General features: G+C 39.4%; 1 protein-coding gene across 3 annotated transcripts in view; it reads left to right on the top strand.

Moving 5' to 3' along the window:
- The window catches only part of LOC137440734 (uncharacterized), a 59,630-nt gene that overhangs the window by 31,091 nt on the left and 15,606 nt on the right, over positions 1 to 12,933 (top strand). For 2 of the 3 annotated variants that reach the window (XM_068137242.1, XM_068137244.1), the window contains exons 13-15: positions 1,218 to 1,320; positions 10,638 to 10,677; positions 12,299 to 12,350. In XM_068137242.1, coding sequence (XP_067993343.1) covers positions 1,218 to 1,320; positions 10,638 to 10,677; positions 12,299 to 12,350 — 195 coding nt within the window. The remainder of the gene's footprint in view (positions 1 to 1,217; positions 1,321 to 10,637; positions 10,678 to 12,298; positions 12,351 to 12,933) is intronic. The other variant, XM_068137243.1, reaches the window with a different exon arrangement.

The following is a 12,933-nucleotide window of genomic DNA, read 5'->3' as shown; positions in this document are numbered from 1 at the left end:
AAACAAGTTGACTTTCAGGTAGCTGACTACCAGAGAGAAGAAATACCTTGCTGTACAACTCCATACTTGGAGTAGTGATACATGAGAAACTCCTGAGCTGTGGATTTTGTGACCTTGTGCAGTTCTACTTCATATGTGTGATGGAAAGGTAGACCAAAAGTAGTTCTTACTGGTAGATGCAGATTCTTGAATAAATAGTTTTTGCCCACAGTGAAACCTTGTACTCACTCTAAGACTTTTGCCAGTGCATTGATTCCAGTGGCAGATGTGTGACAGAAAAGAGATTTTTAAAGAAGTAAAATTAAGTGAGAGAGTGCATGTGAGTGTGTTAATTGACGAGAGCAGGGAGCAGACTGATGGTTGGGTTTACCTTCAGAGGAATGTCCATTCTATTCCCTGGAAATCTGGTGTCTTTTACAAGTTCCATTCTCTCATATAAGTCCCAAGGACTAGGTTTGAATTCTTTTCCATGAGCAGATCTGCTTGCTTCTTGATGTTAGCAGAAGTAAACCTGGCTCTCTAAATTGACCCCCAGTATTGTCAGCCCACTTAAAGGAAAGTTACCTTTCCAATTCTACTGAGAGTGAAGCCAAGTATTTAGTTTGTTATAAAGGATTATTATTATTGTACTTGGTCCTTTGAGAATGATGGAAAAGACACACAGTGTCCTAGCAGTCTGAAATACCCAAGAATTGATTTTGTAGTAGGAAAATAAGGTAATCAGATGTTACCAGAAAATTACAGCAGTGCTGGATGAAAAGCCACTAGTTTGTAGCAGTGAGCACTAAGCATTTCCATTAGATTTAACTTGCATGTGGAACTACAGTTCTTTTCCAAGGGCTGAACCACCTCTGCTATGAGGACAGGCTGCGGGAGCTGGGGTTGTTCAGCTTAGGGAAGAGAAGATTCTGAAGGGACCTTATAGCTGCCTTCCAGTACCTGAAGGTATCCTACAGAAAGGCTGTAGAGACACTTTTCATAAGGGTACCTAGCAATAGGACAAGGGGAATGGTTTTAAGCTGAGGGAGAGTAAGTTTAGACTGGTTCTTAGGCAGGAATTCTTCAGTAAGAGGATGGTGGGACTCCGGAATGGGCTGCCCAGAGAGGCTGTGGATGCCTCCTCCCTGGGAGCTTTTAAATCCAGGTTGGATGAAGCCTTGAGCAGCCAAGTCTAGTTGAGAGGCACATTAGCTAATCTAATTTCTACTTTTTTGAAGCAGAGTCTTCGGGAAGCTGTTATTTGGCTTGCTGTACACCATAAGCAAAAAGAAGCTGTAGAGGTCTTCTCCAGAGAGATAGCAGCAGCTGGAACTGGCATGGGTAAATACTCACATCATCTGACAAGAATTTTACAGTTGTTGGTTTGGGTTTTTTTGTTTGTTTGAGTTTTGTTTGTTTGTTTGTTTGTTTTTCTGAACATGACTAGAACCCAGAGAATTAGTTGTGTTCAGTTTCATTATGCTGTACATAGTGAGATCATAATGTTGTTTTTTAAAGGTATTCATGTTTGGTGCACAAGTGGGACCTTCAGACATTAAGAAAATGATAAAATGAAATTTCAGAAAGTCCACCTTTTTGTTCCTTTGAGACTATCCTTTTGCTGCTGCTGCTTGTCTTTTTTCTGTTTCCTCATTTGTCTTTGTTTCCCTATCCATGGTTACACTGATGTGCAACAGTGTCCTATTCTGTTTTACCATGTTATTAAAACTGAGGATTGCCTTTAGATCTCACTGGTAATATATACTTTAAGAATGTTATTCAGCTGGTAAAAATTATCATAGTGTCTAGCAATAACATTGTAGATTATCAAGAGCTGTTCAGTTTGAGGGTTTTGAAGGGTCTCTTCAGCACTTAGGTATCTGATGTTACTACAAAGGATTTTTATAAATACTACTTTAATTATAACCTATTTAGCGTGTGGCTGCTTATTTTGGTCATTAAAAGTTTCAGTTATATTTCAAAACCTCTTAATACAATACTGCAGTGAGAATGCTAACAGCCTGCATCTAATTCTCAGTTTAGCTGCAAGGATGCTGTTGGAGATGGTGTCGGATTCTTTCCTGAGATCAAAATAAATTACATCCACCTGGTTATGTCCTCATAAAAGGCTATCTGGTTGATTAAACATGACTTCCCCTTGGTGAAACCATGTTGATTGCCCCCAGTGACCTTCTTATCCTTGATATGCCTAGAGACAGTGCCATGGATAAGTTGTTCCCCCACCTTTGCAGGGATGAAGGTGAGGCTGACTGGTCTATAGTTACCTGGGTCCCCCTTCTTGCCCTTTTTGAAGACTGGAGTGACATTTGCTTTCCTCTAGTGCTCAGTTCCCCAAAGATGATGAAGAGTGGTCTAGCAATGACTTCCGCCAGCTCCCTCATCGCTTGAGGGTGCATCCCATCAGGACCCATGGATTTATTGACATCCAGCTTGCTCAACTGATCCCTAACCTAGTCCTCATCAACCAAGGCAGACTCCTCCTTTATCCTGATTTACTCTGGGGCCTCAGGGGTCTAGGGCTCCTGAGATCAGTCTCCAGCAATATAAACAGACAAATAAAGCATTCAGTAGCTCTGCCTTGTTTGTATCCCCTGTCATTAGGGCACCCACTAAATGTAGCAGTGGGCCTACATTGCCTCTAGTGTTAATGGACATAGTCTCGTATCTCCAAATTCTTAATCCGTTCCTTTTCTTGTGTAAAGCAACTGGTGTGCATATGAACTTTGTTTGAAGTCTGAAAGTGCTAGGTTTATTAAGGTTTTATTTTAATTTCTTTATTTTTCTTCATAGAATATAAATATAAAAAATATTTGCTGCCTGGGTTGGGTGGCTGATGTCCAGTATTGAAATTGAGTTACCAGAATATATGTCTTAATGTGGCTGGCAAGCTTACAGTTCATGGTATCAGGGCTCTTTGTGATGAAACAGGTGCATTCTTGTGGAGAGTCAGGTTAGGCAGTCTGTGTGGACAGAGCTGAGGGTGCTGGTTTTGTTTCCTAAAGGAACAGCTTAAACTTTTTATAACATCCTGTAACATTTATTCTCAAAGGGAAAAATAAATCTGTTTCAGTTCATGGAACTACTGCTAATGAGCAGCAATGAGAAGGAGCCTATCTCTGGAATCACTGGGGGCATCCAGTGATAAATAGCACTTTTGCTTGCCAGGTACAAGACTGCAACAAAGTTTTTGGCCTCCATGATGTAAATTACTAGTGTCAGAGGATATCAGAGCTATTTACTGACATTCTTCCATGTGCTTGAATCACCACTCTGTAAACAGTATTTTATTTCATTTGTGGAAGATATATTGTGACTGCTTTATTCAGTCACTTCTTCCAGTTGCTCTTTTGTGGTTTACTTCCTTATTACCTGCACAGGTAAACTGTGTATGCAGACAAATGTCAGATTTGGGATCTAAATGCTTAGTAGGCTGCTTGTTGATGTGGAATGTTCTTAAGGCAGTGGTTATGAAGTCTCTTTTCTTGTTTCTTTCAGTGACACTTAGCAAAAAAAAACAAACAAAAAAAACAACAACCAAATTGTGCACTGCTACCAAACAGTAATTGGCAGTGTACCAATAACTGAATCAGATTAATGATGCTTAGTTTCTGACAACGGTGTAGGCTGTCAGAACTTGTTGTGAAGAGCAGGACAAGGAATGCTTGCTGCTTAATTGTCTTAAAACTGGCATCTTCCACCACCCCATTTATACTTACGAAAATCAGTAGAAAGATAAACATCTCAAGGTATTGTGCTGATTCAAAATTTCTTATTTCTTATAAAATCTCATCTTCTGTGTCAGAAAGAAAAGCTAGAGGAATGCTACTTATGTGTTGGAATAGGCTGAAGCATGTGTGTTTGTGCTTGGCAGTACAAAGAGTTAGAGCTACAAGAGAGGAGATTGGGAAGGTGGCATCTTTTGAAAAGCTTCCATAACCAAGAATGAGAGGCTGAGAAATCCATAGCTGTTCCCTAACATCTTTATCTAAGGCATTTTTAATTCTCATTGTTTTTGTTTAACACCAGTGGATTACAGGAGTGTTCTTGCACAGATTTTATGAAGCATTATTAAAATGCAGATGAGATTCTTAAACCCAGAGAAGATTTTTGAAGTTACTGTTTATAGAGAAGCTATACACTAGAGAGTGACTTGTCATTTATTTTCTGTTTGGAATGGAAAGCTTTTCCTGTAAGTTTCTGTTAAGCAGTGCACTTAGTTTGACTGTTCAAACACTTAATCTGATTGTTTTAATTTAGACTGATCTCTACTGGTGGTCTTAAAGGGACACAAACTATTAAAAAAAACACAGAAAACACAAAACAAAAACCAAACAAGAAGAAAAAACAGACAACCTCCCCCAAGCCACAACTGACAAAACCTACCTAATCCAATCTGTTGTTGTTGTTTTGGTTTTTTTTTTTACAATTAATGCCTAAGATTGTTAAACATTCATTTGGTAAGACTATGCTTTCTCTTTCTTCCTCAATACTTTGAAAGTTGATAATAACCAGGATTTTTAGCAGCAACTGGCAAATTTGTTTAGTTTCATGAATTTATGGTCTTCTGAAAAAAGTAAAACCTTTATATGTCTGTAATGTTCAGTCTTAATACTGGGGTCTTTGGAGCTATTTTCCTTTTCTGTAAAGTGAGTTTTTCTATACTTGGCAGTGAAGAGTCCTGGACAGACTGACTCAGATTTTAAAGTCTGTAGTAGGCTGTGGGAGTTCAGTACAGTTCTGCGTTGCCCGGGCTATAGCAATTCAGCCTTACTTCATAAAAGGTGGCAATCACAGACCAGGTTTGTACTCCACAGTGAAAATATCTTTATATACTGTCCAGTATAGTTAGCATTGAAATAATTGGTGTTGATGCAGTGTATTTATTTTGTCTTTTTAAAATTCAGATTTCTTTTCTGAATAAAATGCAGTATATAAGAGGCTCAAGAAGAGCCTTTCTGTGGGAAACTGACATTTATAGTTTAATAGGGGTTCAGTAGCAAAGAAGTGCTTTACTAATAGCTAAAATCATGTGCTGACCCTTATTTCACATTAAAATGACCGGAGTTTGACACTAAGATGACAGCTGGTTAATACAACTTGAGATTTTAAAGTGCTTGAGTATTTGTAAATATTATGACTGATCTCCTAAGCATGTTGGAAGACAGAACAAGGACATTTCTGGAAGTAAGAGTTTACTGCAGTTATTTATTTATTTTATGTTTTAGAATAATGTTGCAGAAGATAGTTTATCTGTTGTATTCAGAGGACATAGAATAATTAAGATTATACAATTGACCCCTGTAAACACAAAATATGTATTTTCTGCCTGTACTCTACAGAAGAAATTAAAACCTTGGATTTCAGATTTCTCTGGTTTGATCACTTGAAAGAAATAGGCATTTTGTCTGTTTCTCATATATAAAGACATTGTATATATCATTCCTTAGAACATGCAGTAAATAGATAACCTTCTGGTGGACCTAATTCAGCTACTGGAAGTATAAGGAATAAACCATGTAGGATAAAAAACTGCAAACTAATGAGCAGGAGACATTTGGAACTCAATCAGGTTTCCAAGAAAGAAGTGCCACCTGTTGAATTTAAAGTACTTAGAGCCTTTTGGATTTCTAGCAGTCAAGAGTATTTTCATGCTTTTTTTGTTCCAAAAACATTTTACAAAATGTTTTATGCAGTGTATAATTTTTTTCATATACTGTCTAATGTTTTATTCTGTTGAAAAGTACAGAGACTTGTAGAGAAAGATTTATTTTTTGACAGAAGTAGTTAAAAAAGTGAGAATCAATAAACCGAACTTGAGTGTGGTCATTAAAGTAGAATTTGAATAGGTTAGAGGATCTATCAAGGAGGGAAAACATGAGGCTTTTCTACCATCTGAAAATCCAGTTATGAGAGCTGGAAGGCATGAAGTTGGTTTCGCTGGGAGCTTGCATCTCGTAGGTTGTAATTCCAGGTTCCTACCAGACCTTTTCCTGCTGTGGGGCATTTTACAGAGTGTCATATCTATGACTATAATCTATGATTATATTGGTACATGATTGTATTGGTACATGGTGAGTCTAGATATTGAAATAGATGCTTGTTTGGGTCAGTTGTAAGCATTCTTTTTACCAGGGCTGGTTTTCAGTAGATCCAGTCCCTGAAATGCTTCTGTGAACACCAGAAACTGGGTACAGGGAAGGAGAGAAGAATGAGAGACAAAGGATGAGGAGGGAGGAAACTGTGACAGCCCTGACTGAGAGCAGCACTGGTTTTACCAGTACTCTTTCGTTTGCATGCTGCCAGTGTTCATGAAATTTATCAGAAATTGGCTGTCTTTCTCAGAATATCATATATGAGCTTTAAAAGTACTGGTAATTTGCAAATCCATTCTCAGGGTGAGGAAAAAAAGATTGAGAGGTAGCTGGAGAGAGAAAACATACATGTATGTTCAGAAATAGTGGAACTGCTGTATGAAGGAATGTATCTTGAGTGGTCTTCATCTTGTGTTACCTGCAGGCATATCTGTCAACTACACTGCTGCCAAAGGAGAGAGTGGTGGCAGTCCTGCAGTGTTAGCATGCTTTGATATTCTTGAGATTCCTCTTCATCCTGCAGTTTTGGGTGAAATTCGCCATAGAATCAAAATAATGTGGCCTTGCAGGTCTGCTGGGAGAATTGTGAACTCAAAGGAAAAAACTCTTGACAAATACACATAGAATCATAGAGAGTTTTGGCTGGAAAAGACTTCTAAGATTATTGAGTCTGACTACTGACCTAACACCACCATGGCCATTAAACCATGTCCCAATTGCCATGTCCACATGTTTGTGGAACACCTCCAGGGACAGTGACTCCACCACCTCCCTGGGCAGCCTGACCACTCTTGCAGGAAAGAAATTTTCCCTAATACCCAGTATAAACCTCCCCTGGCACAATTTCAGACCATTTCCTTTCATCCTATCACCTGATACTAGAGAGATGAGACTGACCCCCACCTTCCTACAAACTCTTTTCAGGAAGTTGTAGAGAGCAATGAGGTCTCCCTTCAGCCTCCTCTTCTTCAGACTAAACAATCCCAGTTCCCTCAGCCATTTCTCATAAGACCCATTCTCTGGGCTCTTCATCAGCTTTGCTGCTCTTCTCTGCACACTCTTCAGCAACTCAATGCCCTTCTTGTAGTGATGGGCCCAAAACTGAACACAGTATTTGAAGTGTGGCCTCACCAGTGCTGAGTAAAGGGGCATGATCACTACCTTACTCCTGCTGGTGACACTATTCCTCATCCAGGCCAGGATGCTGTCGGCCTTCTTGGCTACCTGAGCACATAACTGACTCATGTTCAGATGGCTGTCAACCAGCATCCCTAGTACTGATTCACTGCTTTCAAATGCCCAGCCACCTGGAGAATTTGCAGTTACTGGGCTAAGGCCTCATGCCTTGCAAGGGGAAATGTTCTAGGAAACGGTGAGCTTTGGATCATGTATACGTGAAACAAAATAAACATAATAATACCAGAAAAATACTATACCTACAGATGAACATAATATAAAGAAAGAAGGTCTCAAAGGCATGTAGCTCATTTTGCAAGGCATCAGTTTTGTGCCATTTTGAGGCACAGAAGCTGGCAGGTAGTGGTGGTGAGTTGTCTATCAGCTTGAAGGGAAGCACTTGTTCAGGAGGGTGAGCGGTGACAGAGAGGATGACATTGTGCTTAGTGATACTTTGTCATGAACTAATGAACAAGAGCTCTGATAGCAAACAGTAGTCATGGAAAGTTTCTGGGAAGGAGGATCAACAAGCTTCAATTTAACTGAGAATCCAACTCAGTAGTGCAGCCTGATTGATATTCGTTCTACAAGTATCACAAATTATTCCTGTCATTGTAACTAAAGATAAGGTTTTTTCCCAGAAAGGAGGGTGGGAGAGCATCTGTGCAGATATTTAAGGAAGAAATGTAAAGTAAGCATAAAGTACAGCACAAGCAGATCTTTTTAAAGAAGGTGTCTGGGGAGAACACTGGGTCTAAGGATATGACAATAAACTTACAAGAAGTAGGTCTGACCACAGTGAGAAGCTCACTATTATCTGACTATGCTTCACCTTCCGTTGCCTTCTTTCAGTTTTACTGGAGAAATGTAATGAGGATCTGAGCTCTGGGTTGAGGTGAGATGTAGTACCTTAGAGCTGTTTACACAGCTGTTTACATCACTGATTATAAGCCATAAGCAATTTAAAATTTTCTTCATCTTCTCTGCCTGAGCTCTAAATAGATAAAGTTAAATTGTACTTACAAGTTACTACGTCTTACTTATGTTATCATAAATCATGAATTGGATAATTGTAAGATAGAAATTAGCATTGCAGCTGGGATACTTGTGTAGCTTTGCTCTGCAATTGCATATATGTGCAAGGGTAGATGTAGTATGTCCAGCTGCACATCTGCTGTTACTGGTATTTTGTGCTCCTTGCAACACTATTAATAGCAAGTAACATTAGAAGGTTATCAGCCTTGGGGTATAAGCGGTGGTTTCTCTTAGATAGATTGTCTTCTTGTCAGTGTTTGGAAAACTGCTTTGTTGTAGAAGGCAAGTTCCATTGTGTGAGAGCAGGCAAGTGAAGAACTTTGAGAGCTTTCAGGAACTTAAAATTGATGTTGGAACAAAATCTGGTGTCCTTAATGAGCAGGTCAGCTGTCTAGCAGGAAGTGAGCAGTGTGACAATCCACAGATAATTTAAATTAACTAACTTCATGAACCTATATTTTCAACATGACCTTACCATATTTAGCCTTGTCCTCCAACGGCCTAAATAAACAAACTAGGCACATAATTCAGGAGAACAATTCCAGTTGGTTTTAATGTTGAATGGCAGTTTTCTGCTTGAGATTGCACTGGCGTTGGAGTCACTCTTCACTCAATCATTTAAAATTATGTATCACTAAGGGTTTATTTCACATTTTATCCACTACTACATTTTTTGCAGCAGAAATTATTGCATGGGGGTTGGTTATGCATTGCTTGTTGTTGTTGTTACTGGGTTGTAATTGTTATTATTTTTTTCTTATACAAAGGGACTTAGACTTTATTTGGGGAAAGAGGGGACATTAATACTAATACCCCAAATCCCTTCCAGTTATTCTCAACTATAGCCCCTTCTAAAGGTTGGTGTGTTACGAAGTTGGTTGGGTTTTTTTTCAGCATCTGGCTACAAATACAGTCAGTGAAGTCTGTTTATCTTGTGAAGTAGTTAAAATGCACAAGTACTGTACTAGCACACACGCCAGGCTAGCAGAGTGATTATGGTCTAGCCTCAGGCAAAAGACCTCTTCTGTAACTTCAGGCTGATTCATTGTACCATCTCTGAATAGTCATTCAGATGTGCACTGAATTTTAGTGTTGTTGATTCCAAGCATGTCTATAATTATAAAGCAGCACGATCATAATAGGAAGGACTATATAACAGCATCCCTCTTCAGAAACTTCCTTAAAACACCTTGTTAACCATTATTTTATGGAAATCACTCCAATGAAGATGAATGTGGTAAGACTCTATAATCCATGCTGCGTTGTACCATCTGTGCTGCCACTAGTATGTGTCCACATTACCAAGGCACTGAATGCAAGCTGAAGCTGAGAAGCAGAGGTTATCAGCGTGAGTTGAGCACCACAACAGCACAGTTATGTGGCTTCTAGTCTGTTTGGAGCACAAACAGAGAGAATTCACACCTGGAGGAAGCATGAAGCCAATTTTAGCCAGGATTAACTTGAGTAAATATAGAGTGTGGGGAGCTTTACACATCATGTAGTTCTCTGGGACTACCTAACATATCTGTTAATTCCTAGACCGATTTAACATGAACATTCTACTATTTCTTTCTCCTGCAATACCGTATGGAGCTCTGATGTATTGTGTATGCATGCTCTCCATGCCTGAAAGAAGGTTGAGATGATACGGCCAGGAAGAGAACAGAACTGTTTCTTTCAGCAATGCTGAAATGAATAGAATGACAGTGAAGCCTGGCCACCTGATAGTGAGAAGAAGCCAGAATCTAATCACAGTGCTGATGTACTGCAAATCTGGGATGGTGTTTGTGACTTAAGCCCCTAAATTCTCTATCTACCAAAGAGAGAGTGGGATTTGCAGTACCCAGTACCTTGAAAAAGCTGTTAGCCAGTGAAAAAGCTAAAAAGATGCAGGTCAGTCTGAAACAGTTAGTAAATGGAGTCATATCAAACAAGGACTACAGCAGACTATGGTTCAAATTTGACTTGTTTCTCTGCCCTTTAAAGGTAAATAAAACAGCAACAAAAAGACCAAAGCTATCAAGTGACTGGCATTGTTACAGAGAATATTTGGAAGAAGAACCAGAAGATGTATTTTATGCTTCGCACATTTTGAGTCTTTCTGTCTGCCTTTCCATCAGTCTGTCTATACCTTTTGACATGTTTTATCTTTGTAGCTGTTGTATAGTATTTTCAGCCTTATTAATTAATGGGAACAAAAGTAATTTGTTAGAAATTTCCCAGTGTTAATTGAATGTGTATTATATGAACAGTTCAAGCTATGGTAAGCTATGAGCACTAGTGTGTTGAAGATAGTTCTAACGGTTCTTTTGTGAATTTAATTTCCATTTCCAGCACCTGGCCTCACTGCAGTTGTTGGAGGACGCCCCCGAGTGTAAGTTAACTCCTGATCATTATTAAATTGTAATGTATCACACACAGTATCACAGTATCGCCAAGGTTGGAAGAGATCTCAAGGATCATCGAGTCCAACCTGTAACCACAGACCTCATGACTAGACCATGGCACCAAGTGCCACGTCCAATCCCCTCTTGAGCACCTCGAGGGATGGTGACTCCACCACTTCCATGGGCAGCCCATTCCAATGACTAATGACTCTCTCAGTGAAGAACTTTCTCCTCACCTTGAGACTAAACTTCCCCTGGCATAGCTTGAGACTGTGTCCCCTTGTTCTGATGCTGGCTGCCTGGGAGAAGAGACCAACCCCCACCTGGCTACAGTCACCTTTCAGGTAGTTGTAGAGGGCAATGAGGTCACCCCTAAGCCTCCTCTTCTCCAGACTAAACAATCCCAGCTCCCTCAGCCTCTCCTCATAGGGCTTGTGCTCAAGGCCTCTCACCAGCCTTGTTGCCCTCCTCTGGACACGTTCAAGTGTCTCAATGTCCTTAAACTGAGTGGCCCTGAACTGGACACAGTACTCAGGTGTGGCCTAACCAAAGCAGAGTACAGGGGCACAATGACCTCCCTGCTCCTGCTGGCCACACTATTCCTAATGCAGGCCAGGATGCCATTGGCCTTCTTGGCCACCTGGGCACACTGCTGGCTCAAATGGTATGATGGTAGTGTTCCTATCACTCACCATCACAAAGCTTCTCTACCTTGAAACAGCAACCACAGAAGCAACTAAAATCTTTCCATTGCTTAATAACTGACAGCAAGATCATAGTGCTACAAGATATATATGCAAATAATAAAATTCTATATTGAAAATGAATTATGTAAGTCTCTGATTAGCTCATAACAATCTCTTTGCTTAATGAACTGTGGGGAGAACTTAAAATGTGACTTTACAGAAGGGCAGTAGCTCAAGTATATACTAACACATGCAGATTTCTGGAACAGATATCTGTCTGTCAGTTTGGAATATAGGCATGGCAAGTTTGTCTGTAGCAGCCCATTTCCCCCAGAAATCTGAGGTTAAATGTCCTCAGACATCCCACAAATAGCTGGCATGAACCAATTATGTAAGTGAGCGTAAACATAATAATGTTGAGCGTGGGCTAAAAAAAATAATCTTGGTTTGTTTCAGTATTTTTTTAGATATGATTAAAATCTGCTGTTGATATATATGCTCCTGTTTTCATACTTACTCATGAGAGCATCTAAAAAGTTTTGTTTTCTCCATTATGTCCTGTCTTGCATGTAAAGATGGGGGAAGAAACTGTGGATATATATCCAGTAGCTCTGTGTGAGTAATCTAGGTATTAATGTAGAGCTAATGGCATTGGAATAGATTTCCATGGCATGAAGTACATACTTTGTCAAGAAAATATTTACATCATTTTGATGACTCTTCCTCCCACTCCCCCCAGTTAATATTTACTGTCTTAATAATGTTTCTCAGACTTCGGAAAGTTGTCTGGATAAGCATTGCTAATTATGGCTGCATAGCTTTTGATTTCCCAGGTGTTTTCTGGAGTATGAATAGCCTAAAGATGTATGATCTATTATATTCATCAGTTTCTGGAGTTCTGCTTGTTGTTTTGTGTGTCCAGGTCTCCAGTTTTGAAGCCATTCTTCTTTTATTATCCCAAAAGCAATGTTCAGGTAAGACTAACTGCTTAAAGCCTACCTTGTTCAGTTTGAAGTAGCATGAAAAGTTCCGTTGACTCTGGCATTATTTGGTGCCTTTGAATCCTATAACTGAAAAGTATTTGGGTAACTTTGATTAAGAAGTATTTTCCCAGAGACTAATGTTATTCACTGAAAACATTTTACAACAGTTGAACTACAGATACTTTGACAGGCGTCTGCTAGAGTGGTGAAAGGAAGCTTTAGGAGCACAGGTTGGGGGTGAGGGGGTGGTGGGTGCAAACAGAAAGCAGTTGATTAAAAACCCAACTGTGCAAAACAATTATCAGCAGTCAATAGATGTGTTCTAAGCCTATTAGAAAAGGAATGTTTCATTTCCATTTTCTAACATGCATACTGGTGCTTAGCAATACAACCCCAGATGTTACGGTTTTTGTTTGAGTGGTTCTGTGCATTAATGGGAAATAATTTAGGATTAATTTCACAGAGGAGATGCTATTGAGTTGTTAAAACTTAAGTTTATGAAGTGTATAGTAGAAAAGCATTTAAAAAATCATAGAATCATAGAATCAATGAGGTTGGAAAAGACCTCAAAGAT

This window comes from Melanerpes formicivorus, unplaced genomic scaffold (genome assembly GCF_026170545.1).
Source record: "Melanerpes formicivorus ecotype bairdi unplaced genomic scaffold, bMelFor1.0.p_v2 SCAF_4, whole genome shotgun sequence".
Classification (NCBI taxonomy): Eukaryota; Metazoa; Chordata; class Aves; order Piciformes; family Picidae; genus Melanerpes; species Melanerpes formicivorus.
The sequence above is the reverse complement of the archived record's forward strand: the minus strand, read 5'-3'. Positions and strand labels throughout refer to the sequence as shown.